Consider the following 15,503-nt stretch of genomic DNA (forward strand, 5'->3'; position numbering starts at 1 on the left):
GTTCGTTTTGTCTGTGAGAGCTGTTAGCGCTTTTTTCTATAACAATATCATTCCCATTTTTACAAAGCCACTGACCCTAGCAGAGAACATTGCATTTGGAAAAAGCTGATGAAATACAAAAATGCTGGTGATTATGTTCAGCCAGTGAGCCTTTCTCATCTTTTTTCTCCTTTAAGACTCAGTGGAAAAAGGGGACTTCAGAAAACATGTTAAATATCCACGTTCCCGAGTTGTGCCACTCCAGGCGGGCTTTACCTGCCCTGCCTTTGCTATCTGGTGAGGCACCGAGGTCTGGGCTGGTCACCCCAAGGAGCCCTCAGCTTTGGGGGAGCCCAGCAGGCGCCCTGGCACGGCAGTACCCCCCATCCTTGGACCGACGAGCTGTCCTCTGTCCCCCATGGAGGCACAGAGAAGAGGGGAGACCTCCAGGCACTGCCTCTCCCCTGCCACACGGACCCCGGGGAGTGGGTTGGGTGAGCCGCAGCCAATGCTGCCAGCTCCATACCAAGGCTGCTTACTCACAATGTATTGTCTTGAGTGGCAATACTCAAGTTACGTCTTTGCTACCACTTCCCCGTGGGTTTTGCCCACTTCCTTAGCCCTATCTCAGCTGTGTGAGCAGTGCAATATGAGTCAGCTTGAGGAATTAATCTGACTTTAGAATAAAAACATTGTGGGGGGCCCCTTTTTTTTAACACGGGAACTTTTGACCTGGGTGGTTTCCCAATCCAGGTCAGCACAAGGGCACCCAAACTGCCGTGCCAGCAAAAGCAGGGGACAGCACACCACGATACAGGGATGGGAGTGAGAGGAAAGGTTGGGAGTGGGAAGAAGATGCCAGTGGCACCGAAAGCTGGTCAAACTGGGACTGCAGCCCCACACATCTATCTGTCAGACTGAAGTGGAACAAAATGAGTCCCAGCCTCTCCCAGCCAATTTATGAGTTGGTCAGAACATACAACATTTTATTAAGTGCAACACCCAGCAGTGGCAAGAGAGAAAAAGGAAATGAACACAACATTTCTCCAAATTTCAAAGTTTTCAAATTTGAGAAAAGCTGGAAGCATGTCAGTCGTGCTTCTGTTAGTATTGTTTACCCTCTGATGAGAAGCAGAGGATTAGAGGACTCTACAGCTCAGCATTTGGGAAGATTAAAGATATGGGGTCTGAGTCTATTATTGTCTTGAAGCAGAGGTGGTTCAGATGAAATACAGCAAATCCTTGTTCCTATTATCTCCAGAAACCAGTGCTCATTTCCCAGGATCAACTATGCTTTAAGAGCTGGTTCTAGCTAAAGATATCATCGTAAACGTTATAGCACAGTTCTCTGCTGCTTCAGACTCTCCCTTCTCCAAACAATTCTAACACAGATAGAAATTGGATCATGTGTCTCCAAAGACCGGACCATACAACTAGACCAGAAAAAAAATCTTTGTAAAATTATGTGTGCTAGAAAGATCAGGCAAGACCTACAACAATATTAAATAGGCTATAATGAAAAATGCACTTTGCAAACCTTTCTCTACTTGCTATTTGTTATGTGTACTACAGTAGCATCTGGAGTTTGATTTGATCCAAAGCACCATCAAAGACAGAAGTCCACTTAAAGAAATAAATTGTCAAAACTGTAATTATATGATACTGTTTGGGATGATCAATGAAGTAGGAAACAAAAAAAAACCATCTCCCCTACCTTCTAGGTAGCTGGGCTTTGCAAGAAAGCCTGCTCATTTTAATTTGATTGCAGGGTTCAGACCTGGATTAAGTGAATCAATTAGTTCATTACTTATTTTGAAGATTATTAATTTAATGCTAACAGAAGATGCTCGTTACCATGGTTTTTACAGTATTTCACATTTCTGCACAGGAAAGAGAAAAAAAAGACACCAGGATGTCAGTAAACCCTCCACTGGAAGGGTGCTGAGTCCCCCGATGGGCACAAAGCACCCACAGAAGAAGGGGAGGGAGCAGAGGAGCCTTTGGCCTCCTTTGCTTTTGTGTCAGCTGGCCAGCTGGCCCTGCAGGGTGGTGCGTGAGCTGAACATCAGAACAAGGTTGGCTCCAGCCAACCTTGCGTGATCCCATCCTGCACCTATCCTAGTACAGGGCACTGATGCAGCATCACACTGTGACCCTACCCTGAGAGGTGACCTAGGGCATAGTCACCTGTGGAGATAAGGGGGTCAAATGCACCCTGACTTTGGTACTGGCCGGTGTAGTTAGTGGTCCCACATGGGAGCCCTTACATGCGTCTGTGCAACCTCTGCCTGCCCTCAGTCAGCAGCACGGCTGCCTCCAACCCTACCACTGGCAGCTGTAGTTGTAAAGAACTTCCAGGGACACTGCCTAATAGTAAATCTTATCTTCTTTACAAAAGGAAGGGCTCTAACTATGTGAAATAGAAACAAAAATCTGTAAAATTACATTTGCTTAGATACTTGGTGCTATCAATAATTATTAAGAAGCCCAGGCCAAATTCTGATTTTGGTCTTCTACCTAAGACAACCTGGTGATGACGATGCAGAACTGGGCTTGCGGTTCTTCACAGAAATATATGAGCCAAATTCAAAGACCTTTGTTTCCACGCAGATGTACTACCACAGACACTCATACACTCCTCCGTGTGAAGTGGTAACCTAGACTAAAAAAGAGCCATTGGGAAAATTTGCACCTAACATAAATTGACAGAGCCCTATGGACTTTAATAGGCCTCTGTCAGTGTACCCTCATAGAGAATATACATCACAGAATGGATCAGGAATATTGCCACTTCACCCACAGCATTTGTATTGTTTGTATAAACTTCCCACAAATTACCAGAACTTTAGCTGATGAAGACCGTACATCATTTTAATTGAATTTATGCTATCCAAATAAATTGTGTATATAAGTCTCTACACACTTTATTCTTGTAAACCTACAGAAATAATGGAAACACTTCGCAATGCAACACACAGCATTTTAAAAACACATTTCACTGACATAATGCATGGGCATTACAGCATTTTCACATCACCCCTGCTTTCAGAACACAGGACAGCACGACACAAAGCAGGAGCATCCAGTTCAAATACAGACCAGCACTAGTGACAGGTATTTAGCAAAAATGGGCTAATAGTTTCTATGCTTTTAATATACTAAAGTATGTGTAAATTTCCCTTGAAGTTTAGCAAACTCTGAACTGAATAAAGGAGCTAAAGCAGAATATAATCAATAAAAAATGTTTGAAAAGGTAAATAGCCTAGCTTCAGTCTAAAGGCATAGTTCCTAACAACTGTCAGTTTTCTAAACTTTAATTTTAATCACTTCTCTCCCACACCAAAATAATGAGGTTTTTATCTTCATTTTTGCTGTCATAATTGCCATTGTGCACTACAAAGGGAAAGGTCAGTGGCAAAGCTCTCTGTGGCTTCTCAGCACATGTCATTACAGAGTGACTCACTATAGCTAGCACTAAGTCTTTGTTTAACTGAAGTCAGTCCCATTTCACTGTCTAGGTTTAAAGGGATCATTGCAGCCTTAACATATCCCCTGCAGGTCTGTTATGAGCTGGGTCTTTGGCTCGAGTGAATCTGAGCATCACAGTTCACACCAGCTGTGAATCTGGTCCTGGCAAACCGAGGATAGCTTTTTTGTGGGGTTACCATGAAGAAATGTTCAGAGATAACAGGAGGTTGCAAAGAACATAGGATACCCCAGCAGATTACAATGCATAGAGACATGTTAATGTTTAAAGTAATTTAGGGCAGTATCAAGAAGGGGGCCTGGCTAAGGGCCAGATTCAGACTTCCTTACTCCGTTGAGTATCCTCTCCACATAACCTTGCTGATTTTAACCAAACTGCTACAGCAATAGGATACTGTGTAATGTAAGCAATGCAGTCTGGCCGCAAATGATCAATACAGACACCAGTCAGGGTAAAAAAAGTGGTTTAGACCCACATGTGGGTTTCTTATTAATTTCTGTGTCCATGCTCTGGAACGATACTCAGTCCAACACATCATACAAAAGCCTCCAAAGAAAATTATTTTAATATCTTCCCTAAGTCAGAGAAAGATTAGGAAATTTCTTGGGTTTATCATCAATTTATCAATCAATATGTTTGTTACATTGAAAGGCTGTGTGGAAGATAGATAGGTCTTTGATGAAATATATATGCTCACACGTGAACATGGATCAATGAATAACTGCAAATGGACATGCCACAACCTGACAGGATTGCATGTTATGGATGCTAAATTAACCAGTAATCAGTGGTTCTTTAAGCTACATCACCTTCAAAGAGTCCCCATCTGAAGCTGAAGACTGCAAGCCAAAACGTTACCAGTAAGTAGAGTTCTTCACCTTCTCCTCCCCTGCATGAGGGAGATGCATGTCAGCAGTGGAGTCTGTCAGCCTGTTCCCGTTTCCCAGTCGCTGACCATCCAGCTTGGTTGGGTGGCTGCACAAGAGCAGTAGGAGAGCAGAGCTACCAGACCCGTCTAGTTAGCGGAGCAGAAAGCAAAGCCCCTCAGCGGCCCCAAAGGCAGCGGTGATGCCAAGCAGCAAGGCTGCCTGCTTCCCAAGGGGTCGGAGCAGGAGGAGAAGCACTCTCCCATCACCTGCCTGGGCAGGAGGGCTGCGGGGTGCCAGCTGCCAAAGCTGCTCTCAGAGCTCAGGAGCCCCTCATCTAAACACGTGTACGTTCTGCTGGTTGGTTGGCACTGTGGGAAAATGAACATTTGACCCATTGACTGGCAATTGTGGAGATTTTCAGTCAAACGGTACCTTTGAAACTGATGGCACAAAACTACTGCTGGAAATACTGGTACCTCTAGAAGTAACATGAGTAAAATTAGGCCTTGAAATACTGAAATATGTATTTTTTTAAAGTGTGCACTGATGTATAACTCTATACTCTTCACATTGTCTATGCAAAAGCTGTGAGATTGGGGAGTTGCAGTGGATGTGGATCTGAGCATAGTGCTGCTGCTCACACAAAATGCCATTTGACTTCGGCAAGAGCTGCAGTGAACGGTTTGTGATCCCTGATCCACATGAAAACTCTCCTCATCACCATATGTTGAATCATCCAGGCCTGAAACAAAGAGGCTCTATGTCCTTTTTTAAGCTTTTACATGGATGAATCCTTGTACAGGTTTATTCAACTTTTTTACTCAAGTAAACCTTCCACTGTTGCAGCAGAAGCTTTATCTATTGAATGTATGAGTAAAACGTGAGATAAGAGTAAAGGAGCTGGTAAAAAAGAGAGGGTTGCTTTCAAAATGTTTAATGTCTGAAGCAATTCCAGGAGTGGGAGATGAAGAAAACAGAATAAAACTATTTAATCAACAACGCCTTTTCCCTTCTTGATAAAAACTTGCTAAGGAACAGAAGTCTTAGTGGCACCATTTCTTATTTCCTTGCACTGCCTCAGAAGAATTTAGTGTGCAGTATAAAGCAGAAGAAGCTGCATGGCTCCTAGAAGGAAGACACAAAACTTCTGTTTTCTTGATCTACTGAACGCAATGTGAACCCAGTGCTCCATTAGCCTTTGGTCAGGCAATTCACAAAATATTCCCGTCCAGCCCTGGTAACACTGACACACGAATCTCTGTCTCATGGCTTCAATACTCTCCGGGCTGGGTTCACCAGTCACCCGGAACCTGGGGCCCCTCTCTGAGTCACGGGCTCGGATCTTAAAATTAGTGGGTGACAAATGGAGGTAAGCAGAAGAGTCGCTGTTTTTGCGGATACATCTTCCATTCTTCTTACACAGGACTTTGCTACAGAGTTTGGCTGCTGAGGTCACATTAATGACGTAATGTCCTAAGGGTCCATCAATGTACCGTTTCACAGTTGAACAGCTCTCCTGTAGAAAATAAAAGACCATGACACATTTCTCAGTAGCTAGCATTATGTCCAAATTTCTTATATCTAAGAAGATGCTAGTACAAAACGGGTCTTGGCTAAAGTAACCTGTTGAGATAAATCTTGTTGGATTTATATACTGGAGTAATCTATCGGTTTAAGTTTACTTCCATGGTTAAGATTAACAAAATATTAACCTTTACTATATTGTCTATTTGGGTGCTTGGTAGCAACATACAGTATTAGACTAGGGAGGAGTCCTAGTAAACAGAGTTTATATGCTAATCTGAGACTAACTGGTTCCTTAAGTAGAGATTTCTGGTAACTGCTGACAAGGAGCAGTGCATGGGGCTAATAGGTTTTAAAGCACATACTGATTCACCACTTTGCTCCTAATCTCTCCAACTCCTTCGGTTTACAAGGAGCCACATCATTTTCAGAAACCAGCACAGAAGTTGCTGTAATTGCGGCTAGAAAGTTCCAGTCCACATTTCCCTCTTCCTCTGCCCAAGTCAGTGGTGCTTTGCCAGAGACTTCAGGAGGAGGAGAGCAGGCTGCATGAAAAGCAGGGTGGGCAGCAAAGCCCAGCCCAGGTTCAGGAGCAGGGGCTAGCCTGCCGTGCCTTCTGTGAAACCCTAGTGCAGCCTCTTGCCTCCTCCATCGCTTCAAGAAGGATTATTTGTGAAAGCCTGAAGAACCTGGGAGGAGGAACTAGGCCTTTTCTGGTGGTAATATTATTTTCCATGTGTCATTTCAACACTAGTGACCAGAGAAAATACCCCCCTCTCCAGACTCCATTCCTTCTCTGTGGTCTGTACAAACCACCATAGCTACAAAGTAGAACACTGTAAAACAAACTTATATTTTTATGTTATTGCTTCAAAACATGTCTTTCTTCTAACCTGGACTCATTGTTCCACGATGCTACAAATGACCTGCCCAAAGCAATGTGCTCTGAAGCAACGGGACTTCTAATGACAATATAGAATTAACAAGACCTGAAATTAGTACTGAGCCAGCATCCTCAGTTGCTGGCTGATGACATCAGTAGAGATAGATAGGTGCTACAGAGGGTGTGGTGGCACAGAAGAGGTATTGAGGTGATTCCTGAATACTGATAAACTGATATGACCTGCCTTTGAGCTGGCGTATTGCATACTGCCCCAGAGAACAACTCCAGCTGCTCCCAAGGCCGCGCTTTCACCAATGGTATTGACCAGATCCGTCTGAAAAAGGCCAAAACCAGACATCAGAAAACCAAAGATATAAAAATAAAAGTAAAGAAGCACTAGGATATGGGCATCAATTTTTTTTTTCCCAGAGGGCACATTGGTCCTATGGTATATTCTTCCCAATAAAATCGCTATTTAGTTTAGAAAGCTCTTCTGTGTATCTCCAAAGGTTTGCGTAGGTTGCATTCATAAGCAGGACTACTAAATAATAAAGTCATTATAGTTTATTCACAAGGGGTCCTCCAACCAACTGGCGGAGTAAGAATTAAATGGTCTATTTTATCTATCAGTCTTTGAATGTTTACCATACCTATGTAGGTACCATTTTTAGCAAGTGATGATAAGTATGATCACACATCACTGGATCACCCTTATAGTGTCTAATTGCATTTGATAGGCTTTAGGCAGGTGTCTAACTTGTGCTGGTTTAGCCATGCCAATACAGTTACAGAGCTGCTGTTCCTACCAGCGTGAATGCCATTATTCCAGGAAACATAGCTTTGAAAAATCAGCCTCTCCCAGTGCTACATAGTGCCAAATGGGACAAAAAAAAGCATACATCTGCATACTGACTTAACCGTGTGCACTTCTAGAGCTGCACCAATACGCAGTTGAGTTGTAGCAACCAGCGGTAAAGCGGCTCTACCAGAGCACAGACTGTGTGTAGAAGAGGAGTCACCGGTGCCTTGCCAACAACATAGCAACATACCTTGCAAGTGCCTTAAAGCCATTCCCTAAGACCATGAATATTGTGTCAAGAGAAATGCAATTAAATCTTAGAAAATACGGAGGAAGGATCATCTTCCACCCCCAAATTCCAAGGCGTGATCAATTACATCTAAAACCATTTCCATCTACAGTAATTGATTAGAAAGTGATTCCTGACCAGTGTTTGTAATGACAGATACTACAATATTTCTCGGTTTGATGAAGAAAGAGCAAATTCCTTTTAAAAGCTAGTGATGGTCTTTGATACAGTCTTTTCACCTCTTTTTAGGAGAAAACAATCCAAAAGACCAGCTGAATTATCAAGTATGGTGGTGGTGGCACCCTAGAAATGCAAAATGATAGAGTGGAAGAACCATGTTGTTATTGTTAATTACTACTAAATAATTTATTTCACTGTGTAAGTGGGCCTGTTGATTTACCAATGCATTGTTAAGGAGTCCCCGTTCCTGAAACATTTATGGCCCGAGAGATATAAAAGAAGGCGCAAATAAATGCTTTGGGAAAGAGAGAATCCGCTGAAGAGTTGAAGACAATTACAGAGAAGTCAGAGCGAGCAGTGACTTTGACCCTTAACTAAAAGGTTGGACAAAACAGTGTAGGAAAACCTGTGGAAGTCTGAAAGAGTAGAGTTTGCCTGCTGGCTCTTAGTGTAGGGTTCAGGGTGATATAAAGTATAATTGGTCTCGCCTGAAGTTTGTGTTTCTTCTGATCATCCAAGCAGCATCTTTTAGGGAATGTCATTACTCTTAAAAGTATATAGCCTGGTGCTAGCTTTATAAAAGAATAGTGGTGTGGGCTGCAGGTGTGTCTTTCATGTGGGAAATGGTGGGTGTTTTTTTCCTATGGGAATTAATTTACCAGTAAGAAAAAAAAAAAGGTATGTGAATTAAAGATCAAAATATCACATGTTAAGAGAATGTGAAATACAGCCTGACCTCTTCGTAATGAGGGTTCCCAGGCTTTCCTCATCTGCAAAGCATTTTATGAAGATTACCCAGATACAAAGGCTGGACTGTGATTCTACATTAGCCACATGATGGTTGAGTGATTTAGCACTAACACAGTTCAGATCTCATTAACAAATTAATGAAACCTCTTCAGACAGCCAAAATAAATAATCAATAGATATTTAGCATTGCTAAATGGATGAACTAAGACCTGAGCAAAACCCAAAATAAAGATTTTGTTAGTAATATGCTTTAGGAGTTGGGGTGCTTCATCAGGAGTCAGTAAATCCAGTTTTTATTCCCTCATATTCCACAGCTTTCTTCTCTTACTTGTAGAAATCATTTAGATTCAGATCCACAAAGGGATTTCAGCGTTTCATGTCTGATTCATATGGATATAAAATAATCAAATCCAAGAGTATGGATTAAAGTTCACCTAGTCCTCTGGATGTGTGAAGTCCAATGGCAGCAATAACTTCAAAACTGAAGTTCCCGAGGCACCTACACATCCACTTTCATGCACACCTAGAATCACCACCTTGGCAATGCTGAGAAACTCAGCACTTTTCTCAGGCTAAGGCCAAAACCTGGCATTTGGTTGGAAGACACATTCCCCTAGGGATGCTTAAAGGTCGCTTATAGCACATGCACAGGTGCTGGAGAAAACAGCAGCTCCCTGCAAAAAAAATTGTATGGGATTTCATGTAAACACTCTCCTTCCACCTTACATTTCCTCTTCTTTTATTCTTTAAAACAAAGGTCAAGTGCTCAGAGTCCTCCCCAGGAGGAAAAAGAATTAGAAAGACATGGGCTGAATTTTTCTCTCTTGCCCCATGCTTAAAAAGTACATCACCTGCAGGTAACCCTCCATCGGGTTTTATCTTTGCGGTGAGGTTACGGACAATGTTTAGAGGGTGCCATTTCTCTTTCTGATGTCATTTCACTTTGCACCAATTCAATGAAGGTTCAAGGAAGAGCAAGAGAAACAAGTGGGAACCTGACTACAGCTTATGGTTAATTCAGCTTAATAATTAGGTAACTTGCCCACAAGGAAGGAAATAAGGTTTCTGACTCATTTCTAGGCATAGTTACGTCTTTTACTGAATGACTGACTCATGTTGAGTACCTCAAAAGCCATCAGCACAGAAGGGCTCTTCCCTGAATAATCTATGAACAGGAGGTTGCACCCTCTCTTCTTTTTTTTTCTTTTCTCTCGTACGCTTGTTCTTTTTGGTCTGGTGATTCCCTAACTCATTCCTAGTGTCCAGCACAGGTTGCTGGATTCATCCTGAGCAAGCTGGGAAGAGAACTGAGCCGAGAGCTCCTGCGCTAGAGGTGGGTGCTCTGACCACCGGATGGTCGCACAAAGAGGGAGGCACCACCACTAACCCTCCCCTGCCACAGACGGCATTAGCGAAATAAATGACAGCCCCTATTCAGGTATTTTGAGGAACGGAAACATAACTGCCTCTCATAACGGCTGAGAGTGGCAAATCGGGAGCAGAGACAGGGAGGTGCATCCCTGCAACCCCGAGTGAGGCACAGGAGCTCCACCAGTGGCCTCAGACACAGGAGTCCTGGTTCGGGGAATGAATTCAGCACTGCTCCTCACACAGCACAGCTTGGCATTAGTGCGGGCTCACTGGCATGGCTCTGCCGTGTGAGTGTAAGAAGTACCTCATATGGAAAAAAACATGCAAGTTTAAAAAATTTTACTCATCATTTTAAATATATCAATCTTGGCATTTGTCTAGGTGGGGAATCCTATTTCACTCTTTATATCAGATCCTTGTCCATCCATGTGGTTGAGTCACCATCCCTGGAAGTATTTAAAAGACGTGTAGATGAGGCGCTTAGGGACGTGGTTTAGTGGGCATGGTGGTGTTGGGTTGACAGTTGGACTCGATGATCTTAGAGGTCTTTTCCAACCTTAATGATTCTATGGTTCTATGATTCTATTCTATGTTAGAGGGCTGTCCTGAAGAGACAACTTTATGGGCCAGCTGCCACTTAGGCGTCTGCTATTTCTCCAAGCGATAAACAAGTCAACAAAGCCTCTTCCCTTCTGATGCTCATTCTCGTTCAAGCTTTTGGGGGCAGTGTGCAACAACCAAAGATCCTCAAGATTATGCTGGGCTATCTCCGAGCGGGCACCTGATTTGGCAGAGAAGAGGAGGCTCTAGTTCCTATCAACTCTTCTCCATATTTTGATCAGCCAAGTCACTGCATTGGACATTAAAAAAATAGGAGGTGAGCTAAGCTGGTTCAGTTTTGGAGCCTGAGAGGAAACAGGACGGTCAGTTCTAGTTAAATGTTGAGAAAAGAAAAATAAGTACATCTGTAATTTTTCCTTTGAATTTGGAACGGTCTTAGTTTCAGACATGATTTTCTGTATTCAGGAATGGTAGTGCAAGCCTGGCGTGGTTGCAGGGAATGGTCTCTGTACACGTGCACATCTGGTCATCAGAGAAGACTATCTGTAGGTGAACGAGAGAAGTTGTTATCCATTATTCATCATTTGTTAGATGTCATCCTGCTTTATTAATGACTTTGGCCATCTAGTCAGGAAGCACAGATGCTACTGTGCAACTTCCCTCTCCCACACAGTTAGTAGTGAATTGTCAAGGCAGATAGTTTCTAAATATCCTACAGATGGCAAACTGCTTATATGCATTTCTAGAAAATACAGAAACCTTTCATGATGATTGGGATCCCAATTCAGAATTTATAAACTGTGAGAAAAAAAAGCAGGATGAATTTCTCAGCTACCTTATGCACAACTCACCTGATTTCCAGGTGCAGTCAGGGTGAAAGGTACAGCAGACATAGCTACAGCATCCTGGGTCTTTCGTCTTTCTGAAGGTCTGCTAGACTTGAGTTTCTCCCTCAGTGACTCTGATTCACAACCATTCTTTCTACTTTCTTCCACTGTGATATTTACTGTATTTTTCATGCTGTGTACAGAAGGGCTTACATACAAGGCTTGAATGTGTCAGCAATTAATTCTGTTGAACCAGAACGTCACAGCTCTTGCACAGCTTGATGGAGCAGGACAGTGGTTCTCCTGGCTCTGTCAGAGCTCCAGTATCTATTAGCCTGCTATCCCAATTTTTCTATGGCCATTTAGCCTGGATGTCATTGTACTACACTGGCTCCTTTCCTTGTAACATTCACGCACATTGTGGCTGGAGCTCTGAGGTTTCATGCCCTGTTTGCAGGTTTGTGAGCATCACTTAGGGGCATGTCATGGGTCAAATGAGAAGCTCCAGTCTAGTCTAAAATCTGAACACACAAAACCATATTTAAAATATCTTGGTGGCTTCAGTGCTATGATGGAAAACAAGAACATCATTTTCCTGATCATTCCTGTTTAGAGTTTTCTTAAGTGCAACCCTGCAAGTTCCCAGCAGTTCCAAGCTGTTCGCACAGACGATGTGTATAGTCTGGAGATACGACAAGCCCTGTCCCCATGGCTGCCTGCAGTGCTGGGTACTGTCCTTATCAGAAAATACGTGGTGGAGCATAACCCAAAGATGTTTCTCTGGCTATGCATGGATCTTCCCTGGCTGCAGAGTTGTAAAGTCGTCTTTAAAGCATCCAAAAGTAAAAGGCTACATACAATTGAAAAACAGGCCAGTGAGTTAAAGAGTATAACTTAAGAGGAACGTCACTCCAAGTTACCACTGTACTGTTCAGAAAATAGCTTAAGGTAAAACAGTAACTATACCAGCACAGATTTTGAACTCATGCATAACTGGAAACAGCATGTTAGTTTTCTTAGCTTTCAGTGACATTTGTGGTATTTTTATATCAATCAAGGGACTGATTTATATTATAAAAATGTATTATTACAGCCTGCATTTGAAGAATGCTCATTTATTTCATGGCCTGTTTTGAGTTCTTCAGTGAAGGCATTCTGGGTGAAATCCTGCCTGTACTGACCCCAGTGGCTCTTGCCTTCGGTGGGACCCAGCCTTGCCTATTTGCCCATGATTTCTGAGTCAGTTAGGACCTGCAGTTTCCACATCACACAGAAAACAGCTCCAAAGAGTCCCTGGTTGCTAGCCCAGATTTCATGCCCTCTTCCCTCTCCCCTCTTGTGGAATTGATAGCGATCAAAGCAAAACTTTCCGCACTTGGAACAAGTACTACTTATTGATCTGTGCCTCTCTATTATGGGCATAAACAAAGTCAGCACCATGATCATCATTACATATCCAGAAAGTCTGGGATTTGTACGCATACATCTTTACCATCAACGTTGTGGTCACTATATATTTATTGCACTTGATCATTGGTTGAAGGAATATTGAATGACTCAAAAACTTGGTCTTTTTATTAAAAGGACTCCACAGTGTTAGCACTAAATGATGGATCATGAAGATATTTGAATGTGTTGTACTTCTGAAAAATGAGATGGCCAATGAGCATCATGCAGGAGTTAGGAACTCCAGGCCAGACTAGTTTACTTGACTGGTTTATTTCTATACTGAGTGAATGTACATTTGGATAAAGAAACAAAAAAGCCCTGAGGGTCCTTTCTCATGAAAGCTTATCTTTCCATTACACTAATTAGTTTTAAACTTCATGAAAATTTCATGTTCATGTCAAGTTCATTTCACAAGCTGTCCTGAAGAATTAAAATATCAGAATGAATTACTTCCTTAAGAAAATTATTTCTTTGTACTTTCTTTCTAAACCACCCTCATTAAAAATATACAATGTTATCCTACAGAAGTAGACCAAAGTGCCACAATAGTAACTACTGAAAAGTGTAGAGTTTTGTACTGTGTCTACAGTACTTCCTTTTAGAGGGTCTTTCTTAAATATGAAAAACAAATGCATAAATGCTTTTATACAAGGAAAACTTTTAGAAAGTACTTTTTCTAAGAGGCTGTTTCTAATCTCTAAATTTCTTAAGTCTGTCTGCTTACCTCTGTTAAAACATGAAAAGTATAGGCATAAAATGGTCTGGAGTAAACAAAAACAGGCAAAACGTAGTCTTTTCTAGCAATTGAGGCAACACGTATTGCCTCCTTAACCCGATAGTGAACAAACTTTAGTGCATTTGGACTTGACTTCAGTATATAGTCCAGGTATATAGAAGGGTAGAGAGCAGTGCTTTCCTTCCACAGCCAAAGTAGGAGGTCATTGCGGGAAGACTCAATGGCTGGGCATTTCCCCGTGTACGTTTGGGGGTGTTCTTTGTAATCATAATTGTAGCAATCTGGGTAAAGATAGTAACCCCACAAACCGTTTGGTCTCATATGCTCAGCCAGAAGGATAGTGTTGTTCATAAAACTCTTGCCAGCAGTTTCAAATTCCTCTTTAGCCACTTTCCTAATTTTGTCCTCTGACCATTGAGGATGCCGTCTCCTAACCATCTCAAGCGATTTATTTCTATAAATGCTTTTATTGCCCCAGTTCCTATCCCACTGGGGTCTCCAGTTTTCCCAGTCAATGACTGCAAGTCCCTGAAATTTCTTCATGGGTATGCAATAGTCAATGTCAGACTTTGCTTTACTAAGGTGTTTGATAAGACTTTCGTTCTGGGGTACCCCTCCGTTGACAGGATCTCCGTTATCTGAGTAGTAGGGATAGTATCCCAAATGAGTGTGATAGAAGATTGTCACGTTGGATCCACTCAAAGTCTCATTAGTGTTGGATGCAATGTCAAAAACACTGAGATCCAGGTCCACCTTGTACCGCAGCCTGCACTGCTCGGTTGGCGCGTTCCAAACAACCACGAAAGGCTTGTGCAGAACCAGAGGGGCCTGTGCCGGCTTTGGTAGCTGAGCATCAACCACAGTAAGCAGCACTGTCACTGCTAACCATTTGACCCAAACATCCATGGTATGTTTTTTTTCTGGGAAATTGTTGTGATGTGTCCTGGAAAAAAAAAAAGAGAGAAAACATGTTAGAAGGGCAGTAGCCACCCTGGAGGCAGATAGGATGACAAAGGGATGTCTTTTGGTTTGATTTGCTTTTGTTAATTATACCCAGGGCAAACAGAGAAAAGTGCAAAACTGTGATCTTGTAAAAATTAAGTCTAATTTCAAATGCTTTGAAAGACTTTTTGGTAGACTTTGCTGTCTGGAAGTGTGTTCTGATGCTCAGCTTTTTTTTGCTTTCCTTCTTAACCAGACACCTCCCACAGTTGATTCAGACCTTTCCTTAACACTTATTTGCTCCCTGTTGTCTACAAAAAATGAGTTAATAAAAGAATAACTCAAAACAACAGTATAAAAAAGAATGTGCTGCTTATTTGAAATTTCAGCTTCCAAGCATGTTCTGCCACGGTCAGTCTGACTTGCGTAGAACTTCGTCACAGTGGGCTAAGGCCTTCTTTACTATCTGTATATGCTAATGGTCACAATAGGAAAGGTAATTTAAACAAAAGGCAGACACTTCTACCTCACACAGATTAATCAAGAGAACTCAGAAACGCTGCAATTTTCAGCATATCTGAAAAAAAGTGTATTATTATCTACCCCTGAATTTAATTTTCATTTTCTACATGATAGATGCAAGAGTGATAATCAGTCTGCAGGCTAGAAGGGTGATACTATTAATGACTTAATGGTTTAAGCTACTTATCACACTGAAAGCAAATTAAATATCAAAACATTAAAGAAAATAAATTACGTTAAGTGGATCTGAACTAGCCAGAAAAGCATGCTGTATCTTTGAAAAAGGGACCTGGTCTGCAGAGGTGGGGGCTTATTAGTATTAATTTTTCCTTTCA

The 15,503-nt window shown here is 42.1% G+C and overlaps 1 protein-coding gene across 1 annotated transcript; it reads right to left on the reverse strand.

The window, feature by feature from the left end:
- Positions 1–5,422: 5,422 nt before the first annotated feature.
- LOC104082874 (hyaluronidase-1-like) lies at positions 5,423–14,610 on the reverse strand. The gene is made up of 3 exons (XM_009586139.1): positions 13,693–14,610; positions 6,987–7,076; positions 5,423–5,851 (listed from the first exon to the last, which is right to left on the reverse strand). The coding sequence occupies exons 1-3, from the start codon at positions 14,608–14,610 to the stop codon at positions 5,423–5,425; spliced, it is 1,437 nt and encodes a 478-aa protein (XP_009584434.1).
- Between the last annotated feature and the right edge of the window lie 893 nt (positions 14,611–15,503).

Source organism: Fulmarus glacialis, unplaced genomic scaffold (assembly GCF_000690835.1).
Source record: "Fulmarus glacialis isolate BGI_N327 unplaced genomic scaffold, ASM69083v1 scaffold29969, whole genome shotgun sequence".
Taxonomy (NCBI): domain Eukaryota; kingdom Metazoa; phylum Chordata; class Aves; order Procellariiformes; family Procellariidae; genus Fulmarus; species Fulmarus glacialis.